Consider the following 26,650-nt stretch of genomic DNA (forward strand, 5'->3'; position numbering starts at 1 on the left):
GTGGATATAACCCAAATATCTATCGACAGATGAGTGGGATAAAAAATAAGATAGATCCATAAAATAGAATATTATTTAAAGACAATATGGGCCAAGATGACTGACTAGAAGCCGTGGTGCTCGGAGGCTCCCGTTGAAAAAAAACCATAATAAGCGTGTGAATCCTTCACTGGAAACCAAGGTATCCAGGCTCTCTCATCAAAATTGACTAGAAGGTTGTCATCACTCATGGAGAGAAGGAAGAACAGTGTGGTGCAGCAGCCCACCTGAGAGCCACGCATGGGGAAGTTCCAGAACTCCCTCACCGCAGCCAAGGGAGGCGTGAGTGAACTTGCTACCTAGCCAGGGAGACAGTGCTTTTTCCGTGTAACTGTGTAACCCACGGATCACGAACCCATGCCACTGGGGCCTGAGCGTCCTAACCCCGGAACACTCAGATACTTACAGCCTCTCAGCTGGAATCTGCTTAAGTCTCCGGAACTCCTGGGGAGAGGGGCAACCAGCAGGGCTGTGGCAGCCTGCTGTCTAAGCCATTTGAGTTCCTTGCGGGAGGGGCAGCAGCCAGCACTTGGACTTGCAAATGCCTAACACACTAAGCTTCCTGAACAGGGAAAGGGAGGCACCCATTTCTGCAGCTTCAGGCTGTGCTTTTTCCCTGCTGCAGCCAGGGTGGCTGGACGGCTTGGTCCCAAGATTTGTCCCCACAGCCTAACACACTGACTGTGGCAGTCTGCAGCCAAGAGTGCCTCTTCAGGCCTAAACCTGACCCATCCATCCTCATTGGGTGGGGATTCCCTGTAGGATCTCCAATAATTCTAGACAGAGGCTCAAGGACAGAATTCAGATCTCCCTAGGCAGAAAAGCCCCTGGGGGAGTGGTGGCCACAGTCTCTGTGGACCAGCAGATTTAGCCTCTCCTCCTGGTAGTTCTGAGAAATCCGGGAAGTCCAGAAGAGTGAGTTTCTCCCCAGTGAAACACACCCTCTCCACCAAGGGACAAAGTCCTTTGTTAAAGAGGTCCTGCTCCCTGTGCCACCCAACTGGGTGAGATCCTCCAACAGGATTTTCAGACATCCTGTACAGGAGCGATCCTATTGGCATCATGTTGGTATCCCTTGAGGTCAGAGGTTCCAGAAGAAGAAGGAGGCACCTATCTTTGCTGCTCTCTAGGCTCCTTGAATGACATTTCCAGGCACGGGAGCAAATCAGATGAACAGAGCCTGAAGTGAACCCCCAGCAAACTGCAGCAGCCCTACAGAAGAGGGACCAGAACAGACTATTGAAGAAGAAAAACAAGCAAGCAGAAAGCAACAACAGCATCAACAAGAACAAAAACAAAAAGGCCCCAACAAAAACCCCATCGAAGGGTCAGCAGCCTCAAAGACAGAAACTAGACAAACTCAGGAAGATGAGAAAGAATCAACCAAAAAATGCTGAAAACCCAAAAAGCCAGAGTGCCTCTTCTCCTCCAAATGATCGCAACATCTCTCCATCAAGGGCACAGAACTGGATGGAGGATCAAATGGTTGAATTGACAGAAGTAGGCTTCAGAAGATGGATAATAAAAAACTACACTGAGCTAAAGGAGCATGTTCTAATGCAATGCAAAGAAGCAAAGAACCTTGATAAAAGGTTGGAGGAATTGCTAACTAGAATAACCACTTTAGAGAGGAACATAAACAACCTGATGGAACTAAAAACACAAAATGAGAACCTCATGAAGCACACACAAGTATCAACAGCCGAATCGACAAAGTGGAAGAAATGATATCAGAGTTTGAAGACTACCTTACTGAAATAAGACATGCAGACAAGAATAGAGAAAAAAAGGATGAAAAGCAATGAACAAAGTCTCCAAGAAATACGAGACTTCATAAAAAGACTGAACTTAATGATTGATTGGAGTACCAGAAGGAGATGGGGAGAATGGAAACAAGCTGGAAAACATACTTCGGGATATTATCCAGGAGAACTTCCCCAACCTAGCAAGACAGGCCAACATGCAAATTCAGGAAATACAGAGAACACCACTAAGATCTTCCATGAGAAGATCAACCCCAAGACACATCATCAGATATCCCAAGGTCAAAATGAAGGAAAAACTGTTAAGGGCAGCCAGAGAGAAAGGCCAGTTCACCTACAAAGGGAGGCCCATCAGACAGGTCCGCTGTTAAGCGGACCTCTCAGCAGAAACCCTACAAGACAGAAGAGATCAGGGGCAAATACTCGACATTCTTAAAAGAATTTTCAACCCCAAATTTCATATCCAGCCAAGCTAAGCATAATAAGCGAAGAAGAAATAAAATATTTTCCAGACAAGCAAATGCTAAGGGATTTAGTTACCACCAGGCCTGACCTGCAAGAGCTCCTGAGAGAAGCACTAAATATGGAAAGGAAAAACCGGTACCAGCCACTGAGAAAACACACCAAAATATAAAGACCAATGACACTACAAAGAAACTGCATCAACTAATGTGCAAAATAAACAAGTACCATCATGATCACAAGATCAAATTCACACATAACAATACGAACTTTAAATGTAAATGGGCTATATGCCCCAATTAAAAGACACAGACTGACAAATTGGATAAGAAGTCAAGATCCACCTCTGTGTTGTATTCAAGAGACCCATCCCACATGCAAAGACACACATAGGCTCAAAATACAGGGATGGAGGAAAATTTACTAAGCAAATGGAAAGCAAAAAATAAATAAATAAATAAAATTAAAAAAAAAAAAAAGCAGAGTCAGCCAGGCATGGTGGATCACACCTGTAATCCCAGCACTTTGGGAGGCCAAGGTGGGCAGATCACAAGGTCTGGAGTTCAAGACCAGCCTGGCCAACATGGTGAAACCCTGTCTCTACTAAAAATACAAAAAGTAGTCAGGCATGGTGGGGGGCACCTGTAATCACAGCTACTTGGGAGGCTGAGGCAGGAGAATTGCTTGAATCCAAGAGTCAGAGATTGCAGTGAGCCGAGATTATGCCACCACACTCCAGCCTGGACAACAGAGGAAGATTCTGTCAAAGAAAAAAAAAAAAAATAAAGCAGGGGTTGCAATCCTAATCTCTGAGAAAACAGACTTTAAACCAACAAAGGTCAACAAAGCCAAAGAAGGGCATTACATAATGGTAAAAGGAACAATTCAACAGGAAGAGCTATTTTAAATACATATGCACCCAACACAGGAGCACTCAGATTCATAAAACAAGTTCTTAGAGACTTACAAAGAGACTTATATGCCCAAACAATAATAGTGAGAGACTTTAACACCCCAATGTCAGTATTAGACAGATCAATGAGACAGAAAATTAACAAGGATTTTCAGGGCTTGAACTAAACTCTAAATCAAGTGGACCTAGTAGATGTCTACGGAACTCTCTACCCCAAATCAGCAGAATATACATTCTTTTCAGTGCCACATGGAACTCATTCTAAAATCAACTACATAATTAGAAGTAAAATACTCCTCAGCAAATGCAATAGAAATGAAATCATAACAAACAGTCTCACAGACCACAGTGTAATCAAATTAGGAATTGGGATTAAGAAACTCACTCACAACCACATGATTTCATGAAAACTGAACATTAAAAATTGCTCCCGAATGACTCCTGGGTAAATAATGAAATTAAGGCAGAAATCAAGAAGTTATTTGAAACCAATAAGAACAAAGAGACAACGTAACAGAATCTCTGGGACACAGCTAAAGCAGTGTTAAGAGGGAAATTTATAGCACTAAATATCCACTTCAGAAAGCTAAAAAAATCTCAAATCGACATGCTAACATCACAATTAAAAGAGCTAGAAAGGCAAGAACAAACTAATCCAAAAGCTAGCAGAAGACAAGAAATAACTAAGATCAGGGAAGAACTGAAGGAGATAGGGACATGAAAAACTCTCCAAAAAAAATCGATAAATCCAGGAGCTTTTTTTCTTTTTTAATTAACAAAACAAATAGACCACTAACTAGACTAATAAAGAAGAAGAGAGATAATAATCAAACAGACACAGAAAAAAATGATAAAGGGGATATCACCAATGACCCCACAGAAATGCAAACTACCATCAGAGAATACTATAAACACATCTATGCAAATAAATTAGAAAATATAGAAGAAAGGGATAAATTCCTGGATGCATATACCCTACCAAGACTAAACCAGGAAGAAGCTGAATCCCTGAATAGGCCAATAACAATCTCTGAAATTGGGGCAGTAATTAATAGCCTACCAACCAAAAAAAGCCCAGGACCAGATGGATTCACAGCTGAATTCTGCCAGAAATACAAAGAAGAGCTGGTACCATTCTTTCTGAAACTATTCCAAACAATTAAAAAGGAGGGATTTCTCCCTAACTCATTTTATGAAGCCAGCATCATCCTGATACCAATACCAGGAAGAGACACAACAACAATAAAAAATATCAGGCCAATATCCCTGATGAACATTGATGCAAAAATCCTCAATAAAATACTGTCAAACCAAATCCAGCAGCACACCAAAAAAGGTATCCACCATGACCAAGTTGGCTTCATCCCTGGAAAGCAAGGTTGGTTCAACATATGCAAATCAATGAACATAATTCATCACATAAACAGAACTAAAGACAAAAAGCACATGATTATCTGAATAGCCACAGAAAAGACCTTTGATAAAACCCAACATCCCTTCATGTTAAAAATTCTCAATAACTAGGTATTAATGGAATATGTGTCAAAATAATAAGAGCTGTTTATGACAAACCCATAGCCAATATCTTATTGAATCGGCAAAAGCTGGAAGCATTCTCTTTGAAAACCGGTACAAGATAAGGATGCCCTCTCTCACCACTCCTATTCAACATAGTATTGGAAGTTATAGCCAGGGCAATAAGGCAAGAGAAAGAAATAAAGGGTATTAAAATAGAAAGAGAGGAAGTCAAGTTGTCTCAAATTTATAGACAACATGATTGTTATGTAGAAAACCCCATCATCTCAGCCCGAAAACTTCTTGAACTGATAAGCAACTTCAGCAAAGTCTCGGTTTACAAAATCAATGTGCAAAAATGACAAGCATTCCTTTATACCAACAATAGGCAAGCAGGGAGTCAAATCATGAATGAACTCCCATTCACAATTGCTACAAAGATAATAAAATACCTAGACATACAGCTAACAAGGGATGTGAAGGACCTTTCCAAGGAGAACTACAAACCACTGCTCAGGGAAATAAGAGAGGACACAAACAAGTGGAAAAACATTCCATCCTCCTGAATAGGAAGAATCAATATCATGAAAATGGCCATACTACCCAAAGTAATTTATAGATTCAATGCTATTCCCATCAAACTACCACTGACGTTCTTCACAGAATTAGAAAAAAAAACTTAATTTATTTTTTTAAAATAAAATAATGAGTTTACAATAAATTAAATTTAAAATTTATTTTAAATTTTATATGGTATCAAAGAAGCATGAAAGGAGACCCGTATAGCCAAGACAATCTTGTGCAAAAACAACAAAGCTGGAGGCATCACACTATCTGACTTCAAACTATACTACAAGGTTACAGTAACCAAAAGAGCATGGAACAAAACAGACATATAGAGCAATGGAGCAGAACAGAGACCTCAGAAATAACATCACACATCTACAACCATCTGATCCTCGACAAACCTTATAAAAACCAGCTATGGGGAAAGGATCTCCTATTCAGTAAATAGTGCTGGCAAAACTGGCTAGCCAAACGTAGAAAACTGCAACTGGACTCCTTTCTTGTACCTTATACAAAAATTAACTCAAGATCGATTAAAGACTTAAATGTAAAACCCAAAGCCATAAAAACCCTAGAAGAACACCTAGGCAGTACTATTTGGGACACACGCATGCGCAAATAATTCATGACTAAAATGCCAAAAGCAATTGCAACAAAAGCCAATATTGACAAATGGGATCTAATTAAACTAAAGGGCTTCTGCATAGCAAAAGAAACTATCATCAGAGTGAACAGGCAGCCTACAGAATGGGAGAAAATTTTTCCAATCAACCCATCTAACAAAAGTCTAATATCCAGAATTTACAAGGAAGTTAAACAGATTTACAAGAAAAAAAACAAACAAACAAGTCCATCAAAAAGTGGGCAAAGGATATGAACAGACATTTCTCAAAAGAAGACATTTACACAGCTGACAATCATATGAAAAAAAGCTCAACATCACTGATCATCAGAGAAATGCAAATCAAAACCACAATGAGATTCCATCTCATGCCAGTCAGAAAGGCAATTATCAAAAAGTCAGGAAACAATAGATGCTGGTGAGGCTGTGGAGAAATAGGAATGCTTTTACACTGTTGGTAGGAATGTAAATTAGTTTGACCATTGTGGAAGATAGCATGGTGATTCCTCAAAGATCTAGAACCAGAAATACCATCTGACCAAGCAACCCCATTACTGGGTATATACCCAGAGGAAGATAAAGACACATGCACATATATGTTTATTGCAGCACTATTTACAATATCAAAGACATGGAACCAACCCAAATGCCCATCAATGATAGACTGGATAAAGAAAATGTGGTACCTATATACCATAGAATACTATGCAGCCATAAAAAGGAAAGAGAACATGTGCTTTGCAGGGACATGGATGAAGCTGGAAGCCATCATCTTCAGCAAAGTAACACAGGAGCAGAAAACCAAACACCACATGTTCTCATTCATAAGTGGGAGTTGAACATTGAGAACACATGGACACAGAGGAGGAACAACACACACCAGGGCCTGTTGTGGGATTGGGGATGAGGTGAGGGAACTTAGGGGACAGGTCAACAGGTGCAGCAAACCATCATGGCACTCATATAGCTATGTAACAAACCTGCATGTTCTGCACATGTGTCTGGTTTTTTATTTATTTATTTTTTTAGAAGAAATAAAGAAAAAAAGAATATTATTTAACAATAGAAAGGAATGAATTACTAATACATGCTATAATGGGGGTAAATCTCAAAAACGTTATGCTAAGTGAAAGAAGACAGATTCAAAAGGCCACAGACTGTATGAATCCATTTATATAAAATGTCTAGAAATGCAATCCAATAGAAATAAAAAGTATATTAGTGGTTACCTGGGGCTGGGTGTGGGAATGGGAGTGACACAAGGGATGGGCACAAGGGACATTTTTGGGTAATGAAAATGTTCTTAAATTGGATTGTAGTGGTAGTTGCACAATTCTGTAAATTTACTAAAAGTCATTAAACTGTATATTAGTTCGCTTTCATGCTGTTGATAAAGAAATACCTGAAACTGGGAATACAAAGAGGTTTAATTGGACTTACAGTTCCACATGGAGGCCTCAGAATCATGGCAGGATGTGAAAGGCACTTCTTACATGGTGGCAGCAAGAGAAAAATGAAGAAGCAGCAAAAGCGGAAACCACTGATAAACCCATCAGATCTCGTGAGACTTATTCACTGAGACTTATTATGAGAATAGCATGGGAAAAACCGGCCCCCATGATTCGATTATCTCCCCATGGGTCTCTCCCACAATACATGGGAATTTTGGGAGATACAATTCAAGTTGAGATTTAGTGGGGACACAGCCAAACCATATAATTCCACCCCTGGCCCCTCCGAGTCTCATGTCCTCACATTTCAAAAACGACCATGCCTTCCCAATAATCCCCCAGAGTCTTAACTCATTTCAGCATTAACCCAAAAGTCCACAGTCGAAAGTCTCATCTGAGACAAGGCAAGTCCCTTCCACTTATGAGCCTATAAAATCAAAAGCAAGTTAGTTACTTCCTCGATACAATGGGGGTACAGGTATTGGGTAAATATAGCCATTTCAAATGGGAGAAATTGGCCAAAACAAAGGGGCTACAGGGGGCATGCAAGTCCAAAGTCCAGCGGGACTGTCAAACTTCAAAACTCCAAAATGATCTCCTTTAACTCCAGGCCTCACATCTAGGTTATGCTGATGCAAGAGGTGGGTTCCCATGGTCTTGGGCAGCTACACCCCTGTGGCTTTGCAGGATACAGCCTCCCTCCCGGCTGCTTTCACAGGCTGGTGTTGAGTGTCTGCGGCTTTTCCAGGTGCATGATCCAAGCTGTCAGTGGATCTACCATTCTGGGGTCTGGAGGACGGTGGCCCTCTTCTCACAGCTCCACCTAGCAGCACTCCACCAGGGACTCTGTGTGGGGCCTCTAACCCCACATTTCCCTTCCGCACTGCTCTAGCAGAGGTTCTCCATGAGGGCCCTGGACCTGCAGCAAACTTTTGCCTGGGCATCCAGGCATTTCTGTATATCTTCTGAAATCTAGATGGAGGTTCCCAAACCTCAATTCTTGACTTCTGTGCACCTGCAGGCTCAACACCATATGGAAGCTGCCAAGACTTGGGGCTTCCACCCTCTGAAGTCACATCTTGAGCTGCACATTGGCCCCTTTCAGCCACAGCTGGAGCAGCTGGGACCCATGGCACCAAGTCCCTCGGCTGCATACAGCACGAGAACCTTGGGCCCAGCCCACCAGACTACTTTTTCCTCCTGGGCCTCTGGGCCTGTGATAGGAGGGGCTGCTGTGAAGGTCTCTGACATGACTTGGTGACATTTTCCCCATGGTCTTGGGGATTAACATTAGGCTCATTGCTCCTTACTTATGCAAATTTCTGCAGTTGGCTTGAATTTCTCCCCATAAAATGGGTTTTTCTTTTCTGTTGCATAGTCAGGTTGCACATTTTCTGAACTTTTATGCTCTGTTTCCCTTTTAAAACTGAATGCCTTTAACAGTACCCAAGTCACCTCTTGAATGCTTTGCTGCTTAGAAATTTCTTCCGCCAGATAACCTAAATCATCTCTCTCAAGTTCAAAGTTCCATAAATCTCTAGGGCAGGGACAAAATGCCACCAGTCTCTGCTAAAACATAACAAGAGTCACTTTTGCTCCAGTGCCCTACAAGTGTCTTGTCTCCATCTGAGACCACCTCAGCCTGGTTTTATTGTCTATGTCGCTATCAGCATTTTGGGCAAAGCCATTCAACAAGTCTCCAGGAAGTTCCAAACTTTCCCACATTTCCCTGTCTTCTTCTGAGCCCTTCAAACCGTTCCAATCTCTGCCCGTTACCCAGTTCCAAAGTCGCTTCCACACTTTTGGGTATCTTTTCAGTAATGCCCCACTCTACTGGTACTAATTTACTATATTAGTTTGTTTTCATGCTGCTGATAAATACCCGAAACTGGGAACATAAATAGGTTTAATTGGAGTTACCGTTCCACATGGCTGGAAAGGCCTCAGAATCATGGTGGGAGGTGAAAGGCACTTCTTACATGGTGGTGGCAAAAGAAAAATGAAGAAGAGGCAAAAGCGGAAACCCCTGATAAACCCATCAGATTTCGTGAGACTTACTCACTATCATGAGAATAGCATGGGAAAGACCAGCCCCCATAATTGAATTACCTCTCCCTGGGTCCCTCCTACAACACATGGGAATTCTGGGAGATACAATTCAAGTTGAGATTTAGTGGGGCACAGCCAAACCATATCAAACTGTAAACTTAAAATAGGTTAATTTTATAGTATACAAGTTACACCTCAATAAAACCAGTCTTAAAAATGTTCCTTTTTAAAAAACTATACATTACTAGGCTATAATTTTATTTGAAAGTAGGGATATACAAATGGTCTCAGGAGCTCTTGCCCCATAGGTGGAGTGTCAAACCTCATGACTCCAGGTGTCCGTAATTTCAACAGGGAACAAGAATAAATAGACTATTTCTTGTTTCTGGGGAAGGTGTTTATAAGCAAATTCACTATGTACACCAAATAACAGGGGTAGGGTTAGAATATTTACAAAGAATAGACTTTTAAATTCCTATGTAATTTAGAAGCACTAATTTTAATACAAGGATCTAGCGGTATAAAATATCCTTATATATTAAAACAGATCCTTTAACTTCTCTGCAACATAATCTTCTGATAAAATCATTTGAGTTCTGCACTTAAACTTTTTAACTAATATCTAATTCAGACATCTCATTAAATTAGAAGCTTCTTTCCACTTTTGCCCTAGTTTGTTTAAAAGGGAGCCATTCATAGCATATTTCTACAATTATTAATTATACCTTGACCAAGAATATGTATACACATATTATGCAAATACATATTGTAAGGAACAGAGGCTATAAAAGTAGTTAAAAATGCATATTTGATTTTTGGTGACCAGTGACACATTTTGTCCCTAATTGCAATCAGGTACCTGGAATGTGATGGGCCTCTTTCCTGGGAAGTTTGGGAAGACAGACTTCCATCAAAGGAGTTTCCTCGGTGGCAGCCTGAAATGGTGGCCTTGGGTGAGATGGAATCTGACTGGAATGTTTCACAAACCACCTGGAGTCCCTTTTGGAGGTAGAGATAGCAGATTAGGTTTTGTTTTTTTGTTGTTGTTTTTTTGTTTTCCCTGTAGCTATATCCTCTAGAATTAGCTACCATACTACAACATGGTTCCATATATGGGTTTTTTTCACCATAGTTAATTATGATATTATGAATCAAGGGATTTTGATTTTGTCTCAGAGAGAATAGAAACAGACTTCTAGGGATCACCTGTGTCATTTCAAGCATCAGGCAAAGTAATTTCATATATTTTGTTTCATTTTGTTCTTAATTATTTTCTTTTTCATCTCCATACCCAGTATCTACAGGAGAGTTACACATCAAGAATTCATCATACTAAGGTGAACTAAATGGAAGCATGAGGCTAAAATAGAAGCACTAGGTTAGTAGGAGCTAATCAAATTGAAGCCAGAACATGAGAACAGAAGTGCAAGGTTAACTTTTTTCTTCATTCATCAGTGGAGAGATGCAATATACTTTCCTAATCGACACAATGACCTTTATTCTGATTTATAAGTACACATTCAGCAGTTCTGTTACCAGGTAGCTTATTTTAATTACATTTAGCTGATAAATGTAATTCTGCCCAGGTAATGTGAGGTATTTTTCCATAGATATTACAGGTGAAATTCTTTGCTAAAGTATAAAGACCCTCAACAATCTATTTGGAAGGTTAGCCCTTACAATTTTAATTTTTACACACCAAAATAAGGCATTATTCAACCATGATGGACAGAGAGACAAATACAGCTAGAAATTCCATGAATTAAGTCTTCTGAACTTGACCATAAAATTCTTTAGCATAAGCATACTATCTGTGCCTCATGTTAGGTGATTTGAGATATTTAAAAAATTAGATGAATCTGACCCTTAAACTCATGAGCTTACAGTTATGTCTCAAGATAGGTAAGTATAGGTCAGAGAAACATGTCCAATATAAATATAATGCAAGCCACAAACAGCCACATATCTGATTTTAAATTCTGTAGAGGCCACATTAAAAACAGTGAAAATGAACAGGTGAAATTGTTTTTAATAATATATTCTTTTTGACCCCTAATTATCATTTCAACATAGAATCAATACAAAAATTATTAACTATTTCTTTTTTTTACTATTTTTTTTTTTAAGACATGGTCTCGCTTACCCAATTCAGAGTGCAGTGGTGTGATCATGACTCATTGCAACCTCCATGTCCCAGGTTTGGGTGATCCTCTCCACTTAGCTTCCCAAGTAGCTGGGACTACAGGCGTGTGCCACTATGCCCCGCTAATTTTTCTATTTTTAGTAGAGACACAGTTTTGCCATATTGCCCAGGCTGGTCTCAAACTCCTGGGCTCAAGCTATCTGCCTGCCTAAGCCTCCTAAAGTGCTGGAATTACAGGTATGAGCCACTGCGCCAAGTCTACACTCTATTTTATACTGCATTTTCAAAATCTGCTGTACATTCTACACTCTCAATTCAGACTAGCAGTATTTCAAGTGTTCAATAGCCACACGGGCCTAGAGGCTATCATATTGGACAGTGCAGGCTTAGACTAATTGGACAAGAGTTTAGGGGAAATTGAGATCTTAATTGGTCCTTAAAAGGATAAAATTTAAATGAAGGAAAGAGAAGATTCTAGTTAAAGGAAACAATCTGAGCAAGGATTTGGAGGCTAAAATGAGCAGGCACTGTAAGTTAGAGATAATAGATAACTGACTGAAGGGATAATCAGAGACAGGGTTACTTAACAAAGGTGGTGCCAAGTGGTGGGAGGCACAAAAAACAGGGAGAGGAATTTGGTCTTGCAGCGACAGTCAATAGGATCCACTATAGGTTCCTAAGGAGAAAGGGACATGATAAAAGGATGGCACTTGCATAAAATGCCTTACGTGAAATGGTGAGTTAATAAATAAATGATATATTAGGAAATTAGTCAGTAACTATTACTGGTGTTTATGCAAAGGAGAACAGTCTAGAAGTAGAAAATTCAATTAGGTAGGTTCAACTGCAATTTAGTTATGAGGGCCTGATTTAGAGGATAGCAGTGGGCATAAAGAATAAAGAAAACATCTGAGCAATATAAAGAAAAGAAGACAATATGACTTAGCAGGAAATCAAATCAAGAGGATTAAGTATAACATAATATGAGATGTATATATTTCATTGTATCTAAGATGTCATCATTTAGAAGACACACCATTATTTTATGTAACGTTAAGAAAAAAATACCCTATTAATTAAACTAGGACATTTTACTTCTATCATTGGGGATTTTTAATTTTATACTTGTTGAAAGAGCTATTTTACATTTATTTAGGCACAGCTGTTTTATTATATTTCCACCCTGTGTATATGTAAGAGGAAAGTATAAGTGAAATAAATTGGGGTAGGTGTTCCTAAAACTACTTCACATTTAAAATTTTCAACCCTGAATTGTTAATATTTGAGTTTTTCCAAAGAATAACCTCCTCTATATCAAAAGTGTTATCTCTTGAAATACCTCTCCACTATTCCCTCTGACATATACTTATAATCCACTGACCGTGATGATGCAAATTTAGATGCTGGAAATGACCAAATTCATGCTGCACAAGAATTACAACCATATCAAGACAGCTACCAGTAGAGAGATTATAAAAGGCCAAAGACTGTCAAGAATACTCAATTTCAAATATGTTAAATGTGAAAAATATATACATCTTACAGCATATAAATCACAGTGTCTGTACTTAGTAATTGCTCAGTAAATGGTAGATGTAATAGGACTCCAAAATTTCCAGGTTGGAGGGGAAAAAGAGTGATAATCTTCCTGGCAGTAGTAGCAGTTGGAAAGCGGATCCAATTTTGATGGAAGGCAGCAAGTTTCACTTTGCACATGTTGAATTGAAAGTCAAAGCAGTTCATTTAATGCCACAAGTTAATGGTAGTATTGATTTCTATGTAGCTTTCAATTACTCTGGCCTTCGTTTCTTTCTTTTCTTGATCAAACATGACAAATTTGCACTGAATTATATTCTGCATCTTATATCATATTTTGCATCTTCTGTTTTATGTGGGTTAGTCTTGACCCCTCATTAAACTTTAAGATTCCTTAAGGGGTAGGACTATCTTATAACTCCTTCCAACTCCCTCTTCCTGACCTCTGGCAGCATTATTCTACCTACATTAGAGTTACTTAACAAACATTAGAGGATTCAATAATTGAGAACAAGGTGATATGTTATTTAATCTGGGATGTAATGATAACTAACATTGAGTGTTACATGTAAGCCACTGAGATAAAGCACAACTCATTACACACTAGGCACTGAGATAAAATACTAGTCGTATATTGTCTTGTTTCCACACCTCCACGCTTTGGGGAGATACAGAAAATTAATTTTCATACACAACTGATAAAAAACCTGAGGCTGTTAAAAGTTGCACATTCAGAAAGGAGGAGTGGCTTTGAGCCTGGTAGTACGATTCTAGAACTCATGTCTTTACCTTCACACTACACTATGTCCAAGGACTTACTGCCTCCCTTCTTATGATTATAATAAACTAACCTCTAAGTGTCTTGCATCTTGATTTGGCGATTCACAGGTCCGGTTTTGACTGTTGATAGGAGAACTTCTCTTAGCTGAAAAGATGGAAGAAGTTCCATCGTTTTATAAGGTTATAGTTCTTTTTATTTCATAAGTGCATTTCATTTTCAAATAGAAAAGCTATTTTAATAGAACATTATTACTTTAAAAGAAGACATTAATGCATATTGTAAGAGAAATTCAAATAACCAATTCAAAAATCTTAGCATTGTTTTGGTTATCAATGTAGATATTCATCTCTTCAGTCTGACTCAGTAAGTTAAGGTGCTAAAAAGTTGGCAATACTAAAAATATCAATAATAGTTAACACCTACTCAGCAACTTATATATACAAAGTTCTCTAAGCATTTTACATATACAGTCATGCATCACTTAAGGACAAAGATACTTTCTGAGAAATGTGTTGTTAGGCAATTTCATCATTGTGCAAACATCATAGAGTTTACTTACACAAACCTAGGTGGTATAGCCACCCACACATCTAGGCTATATTACATAACCTAGCGCTTCTAGGCTGCAAACCTGTACGGTACATTACTGTATTGAATCCTGTAGGCAATCATAACACAATGGCATTTGTGTATCTAAACATAGAAAACATACAGTAAAAATACGGTATAAAAGATAACAAATTATACACCTATATAGAGCACTTACCATGAATGGAGCTTGCAAGAATGGGTGTTGCTCTGGGTGAGTCAGTGAGTGAGTAGTGAGTGAATATGAAGGCTTTGCTAAATTTATTTTTAAAAAGTTTTTATTCTTTAATAATAAATTAACTTTAGCTTACTATAACTTTTTTACTTTATAAACTTTTTAGTTTTTTAAACTTTTTGACTCTTGTAATAATACTAAGCTTAAAATAAATACATCATATAGCTGCACAAAAATATTTAATTTCTAACTATTCTATAAGCTTTTTAATATAGTCATATATTTATAAATTTGTATATTTATTTTACTTTTATTTATATATTTTTTATCTTTTATACTTTTAATATATTTTATAGTATATATTGCTACATATACTAGCATGTAGTATGTATAGTATGTATTAAAAAGTACAAAAGTATATTTTATGGTTTTTATATACTTATTTTATACTCTTATATATTTATTTGACTTAAAAAAAATTTTTTTTTGAGACGGAGTTTTGCTCTTGTTGCCCAGGCTGGAGCGCAATGGCGTGATCTCGGCTCAATGCAACCTCCACCTCCCAGGTTCAAGCAATTCTCCTGCCTCAACCTTCTCAAGTAGCTAGGATTATAGGTATGCACCACCAAGCCAGGCTAATTTTGTATTTTTAGTACAGATGGGGTTTTTCCGTGTGGGTCAGGCTGGTCTCGAACTCCTGACCTCAGGTGATCCACCCACCTCAGCCTCCCAAAGTGCTGGGATTACAGGTGTGAGCCACTGCGCCCGGCCAACTTTTTTGTTTTAAAACAAGTGCAGCGACTGCTTACTCACTATGTGCCAGGCATTCTCATTTTTGGTTAAGAACAAGACACAAACACACACATTAGCCTAGGCCTACCCGGCATCAAGATCATCTGTATCACTGTCTTCCACCTTCATGTCTTGTCCCAAAGGAAGCTCTTCAGGGGCAATAACACACATGGAATTGTCATCTTTTATGATAACAATGCCTTCTTCTGGAACATCTCCTAAAAGACCTGCCTAAGATTGTTTTACAGTTAACTTTTTTAAAATAATAAAAATGGATAGTAGGAGTAGAAGAAATATACTCTAAAATAACAATTAAAAGTATGGTATAGTAAATACATAAACCAGTTATATAGTTGTCAGTTATTATTATAAAGTATTATGTGCTGCATATAATTGTATGGGCTATACTTTTATAAAACAGGCAGTGTAGTAGGTTTGTTTAAACCAGCATCACCACAAATACATGAGTAATGCCTTGCACTGTGTTACCATGGCTATGAAATCACTAGGTGACAGGAGTTTTTCACCTCCATTATGATTTTATGGGACCACTGTCATACACACAATCATTGACCAAAATGTTGTTATGTGGAACAAAACTATAACTCATTTAACCCTTAAAATAACTCAACAATACTACCATATTATGATGCCAATTTTACAGGGGAAGAAACTAAGATACAGTGAGTTAAACTTGCCCAAGGTCACTTGACCCTTGCATGAAGGTTATAGCCCAGACTGACTTTAGAGTCCGTGCTTTAACTATTACATTAAGCTGTCCTGGAGGTAAAATTCAAATCAGTTACATCTTTACCTGAGGACCAGGAACAGCGGGAAACTAAGATGGCAATGTCTCATTCAAACTGTGAGTAAACTGGTGCTGAGAAGGAAGGTGATTTATCAAGGTCACCACGTGCCATTGCTTTTTCTTCTGGCCATGCTGTCTAAGCTGAGTCTAATTTCCCCTCAGATGCTGGGTACTGCTTCAAGTCCACAGGCATCAGGCAAAGGGAAAAGAAACCCACTGTGAATATCATCCAGAAACAAAAGGAGGGTGAGGTAAATAGCCCAAGTACTTCCATGGAGGGACATGGTTTCTTAGTAGTTTTTATACATGTGTTAAATTACAGCTTATATATTAATAAAAAAGATTGTTTATTATCTGCACAAAACCCTTATGAATAAAGCAAATTATATATGTGTGTGTGTGTGGTGTATTTTAAAAATAATATGTATGTATATATATGCTTCTGTAGATTTTCCACACAATTTATTTCTTTTTAAATTTCATTATTAATGCTAAACATAGAGTTGAGAATAGAGGACTAGAATTTATTAAGCACTTACTATAAAGCAGGCACTTAATGCACTCTCATTTACTTCTTACTAAAAAGCCCTATAAGCTGGCATTATCACCTCAAATTTACATACATGGAAGTGTTTAGTAAAGTTAGGTTATATAAATAGTAAGAGATAGATTTAGAGATTTAGAGATAGATAGTGTGAGCCTGCCATGCACTTTTCAATCTATCATGTTGTGTTCTTTCTACAATTGAACAATGGGACTATGTCATTAGACAATTCCTAAAGAGAAATGCTTAGATAGCAATACAACACTAAGATGATTTTTGTTAAGGAGCCTCTATTCCATTTACCATGATGATGATGATAACATAATAATGATAATAATAATAATCGCAGCTGCCATTTACTATGTGCCAGACATTCTTCTAAGCAGTTTTACATATATTAGCTCCATTCCTCGTAACAATCTTGTAAGTAGTATTAATATGATATTTACATTCTCAGTTTACAGATGAGGAAGCTGAGGCACAGGGAGTCTAAATGAATTGCCCAAAGTCCATGCTCTTGATTCAGAGTAGTTTTTCCTCATGTGAATAAGCCCTATATCAGGACACTTAAATAACCATGGAGATATTTGCTTCTTTTTGACTTCTTAGAGGCAAATTATCCCATCACTCTAACTACTACGTGTGAGGGAATCTGCTAAAACTGTCCCACTGAGTGTCCAAGTTACAAACCTGTAATGATGTTCCTGATGGGCTTCACCAGTGCGGTGAAGCCAGAGACTTCAGGCTGTCTGTGTTCCCACATGGGCTGCCATATGACAAGCCCACTGGCCAGACGGAAGGTAAGGTCAGATTCCTAGGGGGGAAGAGAAGATCTATGTCCAATAACTGACATGTAACAACTGCTTAAAGGGACCAATCAATGCAAGCATTAATATCATTCATAAGGTTATTTTCAGAGTGGATTTATCTGCCAAACCTTCTCTCATCAGTCAGATGAATGTTTCTAGAGTAAACCAATGACCCAAAGTTATCACTAAAATTACTATGAAAATCCCAGTTGTCTGCTTTATCCAAAACTAATGACCAATCAAAACATAGCTTTGGGCAAAGCATGGAATACAAATACAAAACTATAGTTTTGTGTTTGTAGTGGTTGAAAGTTGTTTATTTCAAGAGTCTTGGCAGATCTCTTCACTTTGGTTATTATTATCATTCCTCTTAATTATTTAGTTGTCCTTATTTCTCCCTCATAAGGCAAAATACTCAGATACTGGCTATTTTGACATTCTATTATCCAGTCCATCTCTTTTCTTACATTTTAGGGAATTAGGCACATATAATTTGACCTTTCATAGTGTATTATTTTGTAATGTTGTCTTCTTAACAACCTTTAATTTCTTGAGGGCAAGGATAAATCAAGCATCCTCCTTCCCTCTCAGCCTCGAGCATCATCACAATGTTTAACATAGCATTAGGAACTGGGTACACAACAGATACTCAATAAATACTAGCTGAATAGGGCTGACTTTATAACCCATACTCACTCAATTTATCTGTGATTCAAAGTATCTTTCAAGAGCATATCCTCTGCTATCATATTGTATAAGTATAAATATGTGACATTCTGAGATTATATCTTAAACACCTCAGTCTCTCAAAACAATGTAAAGATAGAAGTAGAGAATGTGATCACAGATTAACGAATACATCTGAGACCCAGGAACTCACAGCAGTGATTTGCAACCCCAGCTTGCATATTATAATCACCAGGGGAGCTTTTAAATCTAAGAGGCCTAGGTATCACTTACCTCTCCTGCCCAGACCCATTAAATTAGAATCCTGTGAGATTTTCTAATATCCCCCTGATGACTCTCACACATAGCTGGGGTTGAAAACCATTGAGATTGAAGGAAAAGAACTCAGAAGCAACTGGAAAAATAGAAAAAGAAAAGCAACTCTGTACCTAGTAAAAAGAAACCTAAAGGCTAGCCTGGGATTCTGTCACCACTTGGCAACAGAGCCACACAGTTCCCACAATGGGAAAGTCTCTAGAATTCCCTGTGGAAGTATTAGAAAAGCACATAAAGCATTTGGTTAAATTCATTCTGCATATATTTTGTAAATATTTATAGAACACCTACCATATACCCGGTACTATTCTAGGTTTTAAATACAACAGTGAACAAGGCATACAAAAATCTCTGTTCATAGTGTAGAGAGGAAGTGAAGGGCTGTCTCAAACAAAGTGTTGTCATTTTAGACCAGAGAATCAGGTGAAGCCTTATTGAGAAAGTGACATTTGAGTAAAGTTCTGAATGAAATGAAGGAGCTGTCATGTAGCTATCTCCAGGAAAAGTATTCCATGAAAGAGGATCAGCAAACACAAAGGCCCTAAATGTGCCTAGTGTGTTCAGAAATAGCCAAAAGACTGTGTGCCCAGAGTCAAGTGAATGTGACAAAAGTAGAAAAAAATTGGAGAAGTCATTGAGTGCCAGATAATATACTGCCTGATAGGTCTTGATAAGGACTTTAGCAATTATTAAGATGGGAAGCAACTGGAAGGTTTCAAGTAGCAGAGTGACATGATTGGATGTATATTTTAATAGGTTCACTCAGGCTGTTGAAAATAGTTTGAGAAAGGGCAACAGTGAAAGAAGAGACTATTTTGGAAGCTATTGTTATCATCTAGGTGAAAGATGATTAGACAGGGGTACTAATAGAGGGCAAAACGATAAGTGGTAGATTCTCAACGCATTTTGAAGATACAACTTACAGAAATTGCTAATTGTCTGGATGTGGAGTGTGAGAGAAAAAGATGTCAAGGATTTTTGGCTTTGCAATTAAGAAAGATACGTAAGATGAAGTAGGAGCAGGTTTGGGGATTTCAGAAGCCTAGTTTTAGACATGTTAAGTTGTAGATCTCTGTTAAACATTAAGCTAGAGATACCAAGTAAGCAGTTAGACAGACAGCTGTGAAGTTAAGAGGAGAGTAACCCAAATTCCCTTGGAATGGACACAACGAAGTCTGCATGGTATTGTATGTAGAAACAGGAAATTAACATTAAGCAAATCTTACTAGATTTGTCTCCACAAATACAGGAAACAAAACCTCAATTGACCTTGTTTTAATGATTTATTAGTTTCTGAGCTCAGTTCTTTTCCATGTTTCTCATGAGAAATCTTAACACAAGTAAAATTCCAGTGGAAACTGCAGCAGGGAGTGATCTCTCTTGTACTGAAATCCTGGGCTTTAACATCTGATCTATTAGCATGACACAGCACTCTCTGATGGTCATGGCCATTATTTTGTTTTACTTGATACATCTCCAAGTAGATTGTATATTTCTTGAATACAAGTTGAGATCTCCTTCTTCTGTGCATTTCCTCGAACATCAATACAATACCAAACTAGTATGTTCATCAATTGAACTTGTTTTACCTTCTCCAAATAAATCCAATCACTCTTTCGGACCTGAATGCCTGTAGCACCTGTGGCCTTCTCTTGTGTTGGTATCTTCCTTTGTAAGTCTTCCTAACTTGGATGAATGTATAAACTCTGGGCCTCTAATGTCTCTTCTAGAGTTTCTTTTAATGGAACACACAACGCTATGTATACATACACAAGCAGAAACTCAACAACTGGAGAGGACACTCTTTATCATCCAAACAGTTGTGAAGCAGGTAGTCTAGAAGGTCCTGAGAAAAGCCAGAAATGTAAGCACATGTAGAGGTAATGTCCCCACATTTCAGATACTTTTCTTGCTTTCACTGAGAACCTGTTTCCATGACGTCATAAAGCAATTCTGAATGTATTTACTAGTAGCTTAGAGAGATTTAAAGAAACAACTATTATTTTAAGTTCCATTTTAAAGTTGTTTACTTTACACATATGGATTTTGTTAAAATCCCCTGAAGGGCTTACTTTTTGTTTTATTTCTTGCTGTTTCTCCAGTACATTGAACAGTAGTTAGCATACAGCAGGCACTTGATAAGTATTTGTTGAAAAAATAAGCGAACATGACAAAATCATGACAATGTTGATACCATATTTAAAGAAGATGCCTTAGTTTAACAAACATTCATCATTTTTCACTGACAAAATTAAATTTGATCTAAAATTAATAATATATTTCACAGGATTTTCAGACTATGAATTTTATATAAACTATTTGAGCTAATTATAAATTAAAAGAATATAAAATATGCATTGAATAATACACTGTATTGCAAAAGCATTAGTCATTTATATTAGGTTTATTTACAAATTAGTGAACTAATTTATTCACTTAATATTATTTAAATACCTATTAAACACAGATACTATGTTAGTTATCATGGGTGCAATGGTAATTCCTACAAACAGATCATTTAGAATCTAATGGGGGAGAGAGCCACATAAAGAGATGATAATAAACAAAGTATAAAAATAAACCTGTACCTAGAATATTATGGAAGTAGAGAAAGAGGGAAAGATGGATCTCAAATGAAGTCCTAAAGGATAAGTAGGAGTTTTCTAGAAAGAGAAGTGAGGTATGAGGGCATTCCAGTCAGCAAGACCAACATGAGAAAAGATCTGAAAAAAAGTATGCTATGTTCTTGGGGAGACTTCAAACATCTGAAGTTCACAGACAGGAGTAGTAGTCAGACAGGTCATAGAGGGCCCAGTTTACCAGACCAAGAAGCTGGAGTTGTACTCTCTGTATGATGAGAAATCACCAAATTATTTTAAGTATGTTGGTGATATTGTCTACATTTTTGATAGGTCACCTTGGTGTTGAGGTTAGATTTTATGAGACAAGCCAGGAGACTGAATCTAGTAAGAAAGTGGTCCAAGTAAACAGTCCATGTAAGATATGATAAAAGCTTGGGTTAAGGTAGTTAAGTAGGAATGAAAAATATGTAATAAATTTGGGAAACATTTAGGAGAACAAATGAGTAGGACTCTGCGATTAGTGGAATGTGCAAGTAAGGATGAGGGATAGTGAAAGGTAGTTTGAGTTTTTGTGAATACATCCATTATCTAAAATATAGAATCTAGGGACGGGGCTCATTACAGGTGCAGTTTGAATTTCCCATGGATTATCTGTTTGGAAAAGTCATTTGACAATTTAGGCAAAGATAGGAGCCTGGATTTGAAATGTATAATTAGGTGACCTCAGCATGCAGGACACACATGGTAAATGAAGCCGAAGGAAGTCTTCCTAGGAGAAAGGAGAGTGAAAAGAACAAAGCGTGAAGAATGCATCTCTGGCGAACCCCAATGTTAAAGGGGCAGACAAAAAAGATGAGCTCTCAATAGAGATAGAGCAGACAGAGTCAGAGATGCAAGAAGAACCAGAAGGGTGTGGTGTCATCAGATGAACTGAAAGAAAAGGGCATGATGGTAGTTTCAAATGCAGCTGAGGTTTAATGAAATGAGGGCTGCAAATAGAGATTAGATTCAACAACTCAGAGGTTGTTCATGACCTGAGTGAAAAAAAAAGAAAACAAAAAAATCCTCTGGTACAGAAACCTAAAAAACTATAATTTTATAGAAAATCAGATGGGATTGGGTTTGAATTCCATCTTGGTTACTCACAATCTTTCCTATTATCTCTATGGACCTCAATTTCCCTTCTGGTAAAATGGAGAAAAGATACACACACCCCTGTGGGTAGTTGTAAAAATTAGAAATGATAGTGAAAATATTCTGTCACATAACAGAGGCAAATAGAAGCAAGAATAAGAGATTGAAGAGTAAATAAATGGGAGGTGAGGATATGGAGGCATGGGTTCATGCTTTGATTAAATTTTGGCCTCCCACGCCTCCTACAGCACCATGTCTTATACAAGCCCCATCCTGTAACACTAAGTGCTGAGTGGAAACCTGAGGAGGAAAATCAAGGAAAGGACTGACAAGCGGGGGAGCGCAGCACACTGGGTTTAGAGACCACGGTGCTGCAGAAACATTACTCTGGATGGCTGTGTGGGTTCCCCAGCAGCGTGCAGATTTCTGGGTAGGGATAGAAAATGTGAATTTTGGTCTTGATCTGGAGTTGGAGTCATGAAAGGCAACTGCAAAGAAGCATAGGGATAACAGGATGTTAATGATGCTGGTGACGGGAAGTTTACATGGGTAGGGAAAGACGACAGGCTCCAACAGAGCCTGATAACGGCAGGCAAATGAAAGATGTAAGGCAGTGGCTCTCAGTCAGGACCAATTCCCTTCCACACACCCATCTGTGAACATTTGGCAACATTTGGAGTCATCTGTGGTTGGCACAACTCAGGGGCAATAGGGTGTTACTGGCATCTAATGGATGGAGGCCAGAGACTCTACTAAATATCCTACAATGCACTGAACAGTGTCCCACAACGAAGAATTATCTGGCCCAAATACCAACAGTGCCAAGGCCGAGAAATCCTGATCTAGAGATTGTACATTCCCCAACAACTTGAAAAAACCAGATATCTCTCAAGCACAAAAGGCCTTATGGCAAAAATTATCAAATGAACACTTTTTATTCTCTACAGCATCAAGAACAATGCTTTCCTCACAGCAATGACAAAATGATGAAACTATAATGATAATATAATAATATAAAAATGATAAAAATATTAATACCACTAACAATCATTGTTTATGTATATCAACCACTGTGTCGTATTTTGTATGAATTGTCTCACTCCTTTATAAATGCTCCATTCCCAAGCTATAAGTTAAACATGAGGATCTTCAGCCAGCTTTTCCAATTATTTGAGTAGTCTCTCCCGAAAGGAGGCCTTGCTTCTTTTCTACTAATAATACATAATACCAGCAGCAATAAAATACCAACGCTAAAGACAACTGACATTTGTTAATGACTTTCTTTGTGTCAGGTTGAATACTATAACTTGTTCAATCTTCACAATGCCATATACATTTATTCTTAGATCCAATTCATATTTGAGAAAACGGAGGTTTATAGAAATTATTTGCACAGTCTCCTATAGAGCACAGCAGGCACTGGATTCAAATACAGGCTTATCTGTTTCCAAAACTTAGACTCCCATCCATGTCTTAAAAATAAAATTACAGCCACCCTGGGCACTCCTATATTCCCACATTTTTCCAGGTGATATTTGTCAGCATATAAACATCTTTTGGGGGCTACTTTTTAAGAAGACTTCTTTCCTGTCCTCTCCATTTTAATGGCTTCATTTCTAAATATGCCGTTTTTAGCAGCTGGATCAGCTTCTGATAATGACAAGTCTACTCAGTGTGTCAGTCATTAAATATTTATTGAGAGCCTCATATATGACAGACACTATTTGAGACACTAGAGATACAGTTGTCATCAGGAAAGGCAGACTCCCTTCACTCAAGGATCTCTGTTCAGTGAGGCTGAAGGGCAACAAACATGCAGACGAATACATAAATAATTCCAGCTTCTGGTAAGTGCTAACAAGGAAAAAAATGTAGGATAGCTTGCTAGTTGCTCGAGAGTAGCCAGGAAAGTACTTTCTGAAGTGTTGCCATTTGAGTTGTGAGTAAACTAATGACAAGTACAGGGCCATGTGAAAATCTGAGTGTAGAAGGTAGGGTCAGTGTTTCAAGCTGAAAAAAACAGTGCAAGGATCTGAACACAAAAATGCACTTGTCAAGTTTGAGCGTGAGCCTCCCACAAGCCTGAAGGTGGTTAGTGAATGAGAGAAAGGCCAGTGAGACAGAGGGAGTTGAGGCCCAGGAGGTGCGCAGGGGTAGGTCCTGCAGGGCTCACAGGCCAGGTGGACAGTCCCTATTAAAGCAGAGCTTCTTACTAAGTATCACCTGTATAAAATACTTTAAAATGGAAAGCTAGAGATTTTAAAATGGCAGTTTAATTTGACTTGACACCTAAAGAGTTTAGTATGTTTGATGGGCAGGCAATGCGATCAGTGTATCTGTTACATTTTGGGAATTTATAGGTAGTTTCAAATCTATTTCTCCTAGCAATGGGGAGAGTTAATGGAAAGTGAATTTTTTAGGAAACTAAAAATGAATGAAAATACTCTCTAGTCTGTTCCCTTTATGGTGACTGTTAATGTTCAGAACCACCTTCATAAATACATTGCTAAGTTGAACCACAGTTAACTTGATCCATTTACTGGATTATAATATTCTATTAAAGAGTAGATGAACATATCAATTCTTATCTTAGCACTTAAGTGAAATTTGTTAATTTATTCATTCACACAAGTAACAAATAGTTCTTGATTTCTTTTCACACATTGGAACTGCAGTGCGTGTCTTACATATACTCACCCTGTGTTAGAGCAACTGAGGGGTTAAGTAATATCAACAAAATCACACAGCTAAAAAGTGGTGGCACAGTGATTTCAAACTATATTGTCTCCTCCAAGTGGGCATGATTGTATTTTGAGATAACTGGTTTCCATGTAATCCTATGTTTTGTATTTTAAGCATTTAAAAATATTTTAAAAAGCAATTCTTAGGCTATACCCAACTGTCTAAAAGTCTATAGAACACAACAAGTTAAAACTTACTTTTTTTCGTTTTGAGACAGTCTCACTTTGTCACCCAGGCTGGAGTGCAGTGGCATGTTCTAGGTTCACTGCAGCCTGTACCTCCCAGGTTCAAGAGATTCTCCTGCCTCAGCCTCCTGAGTAGCTGGGGCTACAGGTGTGCGCCACTACGCCTGGCTAATTTTTGTATTTTTAGTAGAGATGGAGTTTTGCCATGTTGGCCAGGCTGGCCTGGAACTCCTGACCTCAAGTGATTCACCTGCCTCCACCTCCCAAAGTTCTAGGATTACAGGCGTGAGCCACTGCACCCCACTAAAATGTAGACACTGTATTATAAGAGAGGTAGTTACAAGGTGCTATAAAAATGCAAAGGAAGTAGTAATGAAGTCTAGATGGTGAGGTCTAAGGAATAGCTTCATGTTAAAGATGACATTAAAGTTGCAGTTTGAACATTATGACAGGAATAGAGGGGCAAAAGCAGAGTACAGCAATCAGCAAGGGCATATTCAGGGAATGGCTGCCATGGTTTCAAATGCTGGATCATGAGGTGGCCAGTAGGGACCAATAGTCTATAAATCGAGAAAGCAATTTAAACCCTACGTCATAGTTTATCTTTTATTTTATGTTTAATCTGTTGGGCATTATTGTGAGGCAGAGGGAGAACCACTGAAGATTTTTTAAGTAGGTAAAAGCTATGTGGAAATTTGTGTTTTTGAAGCAATGTTCAGTAGTTTAACACAGAAATAAAGTTCTCCATGCCTTGACTTGCTGTAAGGTCATATAAAGACATGCCCAACCAAATATGGAAATATCATTTGAAGTCTACCATCACCACATCTCCACCCACTCCAGCTCTAACACTGGGTTTCTGCTTACCTTGATCCTGTGTACCAGGGGAGCAAACAGAAACACGAAGAGCTCCACGGTAGCCATGGAGTTCTGGAAGATCTTCCTTCGGTTGTTCTCTTCTTCATCATTAGAGCTGCTTTGGCAAGGCTGCCCTGGAGAACCCTGGTTTTCAACCTGGTGGATGAAAGCACTGCTGCTTCCACCCCAGCTGGAGCCTCGGTCTGTACCCCCAAATCGCTCATTGTTGCAGTCCTGGGGGGCCTCCAGAAGCATCCAGTGTAGAGTGTGAAGGAGCTTTGTCTCAGCAACACCCAATTTATCCTGGTGGCCTGCATGGGACAATTACACAGGCAGGTTAAGGCAAACTCTGTGACCAGAGTTTCAACATTGGGTCTCGGAAGAATATCCCTGCTTTCTCTACACTTCTTACAATCACTGCTAGCAGGGTTCATTCTTGTTTTTTGGACTCCCCTACTGGCTGTAATCTCTGCAGAATGATATGCTACCATGGGGGCAGAAACTGCTGAATCACTTTTCTTCAGTTAAGTACCCAAATATATTTCCAAATAGGTAGCATAGTGGTTAAAAATATAGACTCTGAAGATAAA

At 38.4% G+C, this 26,650-nt stretch overlaps 1 protein-coding gene across 2 annotated transcripts in view; it reads right to left on the reverse strand.

The window, feature by feature from the left end:
- Positions 1-26,650, reverse strand: part of UNC80 (unc-80 homolog (C. elegans)) — a 230,726-nt gene that overhangs the window by 199,081 nt on the left and 4,995 nt on the right. For both annotated transcript variants that reach the window (XM_011932342.1, XM_011932341.1), the window contains exons 4-7: positions 26,070-26,371; positions 17,439-17,562; positions 13,912-13,985; positions 10,241-10,380 (exon numbers count right to left, since the gene is read on the reverse strand). In XM_011932342.1, the coding sequence (XP_011787732.1) occupies positions 10,241-10,380; positions 13,912-13,985; positions 17,439-17,562; positions 26,070-26,371 (640 nt within the window). The remainder of the gene's footprint in view (positions 1-10,240; positions 10,381-13,911; positions 13,986-17,438; positions 17,563-26,069; positions 26,372-26,650) is intronic.

This window comes from Colobus angolensis, unplaced genomic scaffold (assembly GCF_000951035.1).
Source record: "Colobus angolensis palliatus isolate OR3802 unplaced genomic scaffold, Cang.pa_1.0 Scaffold95, whole genome shotgun sequence".
Taxonomy (NCBI): domain Eukaryota; kingdom Metazoa; phylum Chordata; class Mammalia; order Primates; family Cercopithecidae; genus Colobus; species Colobus angolensis.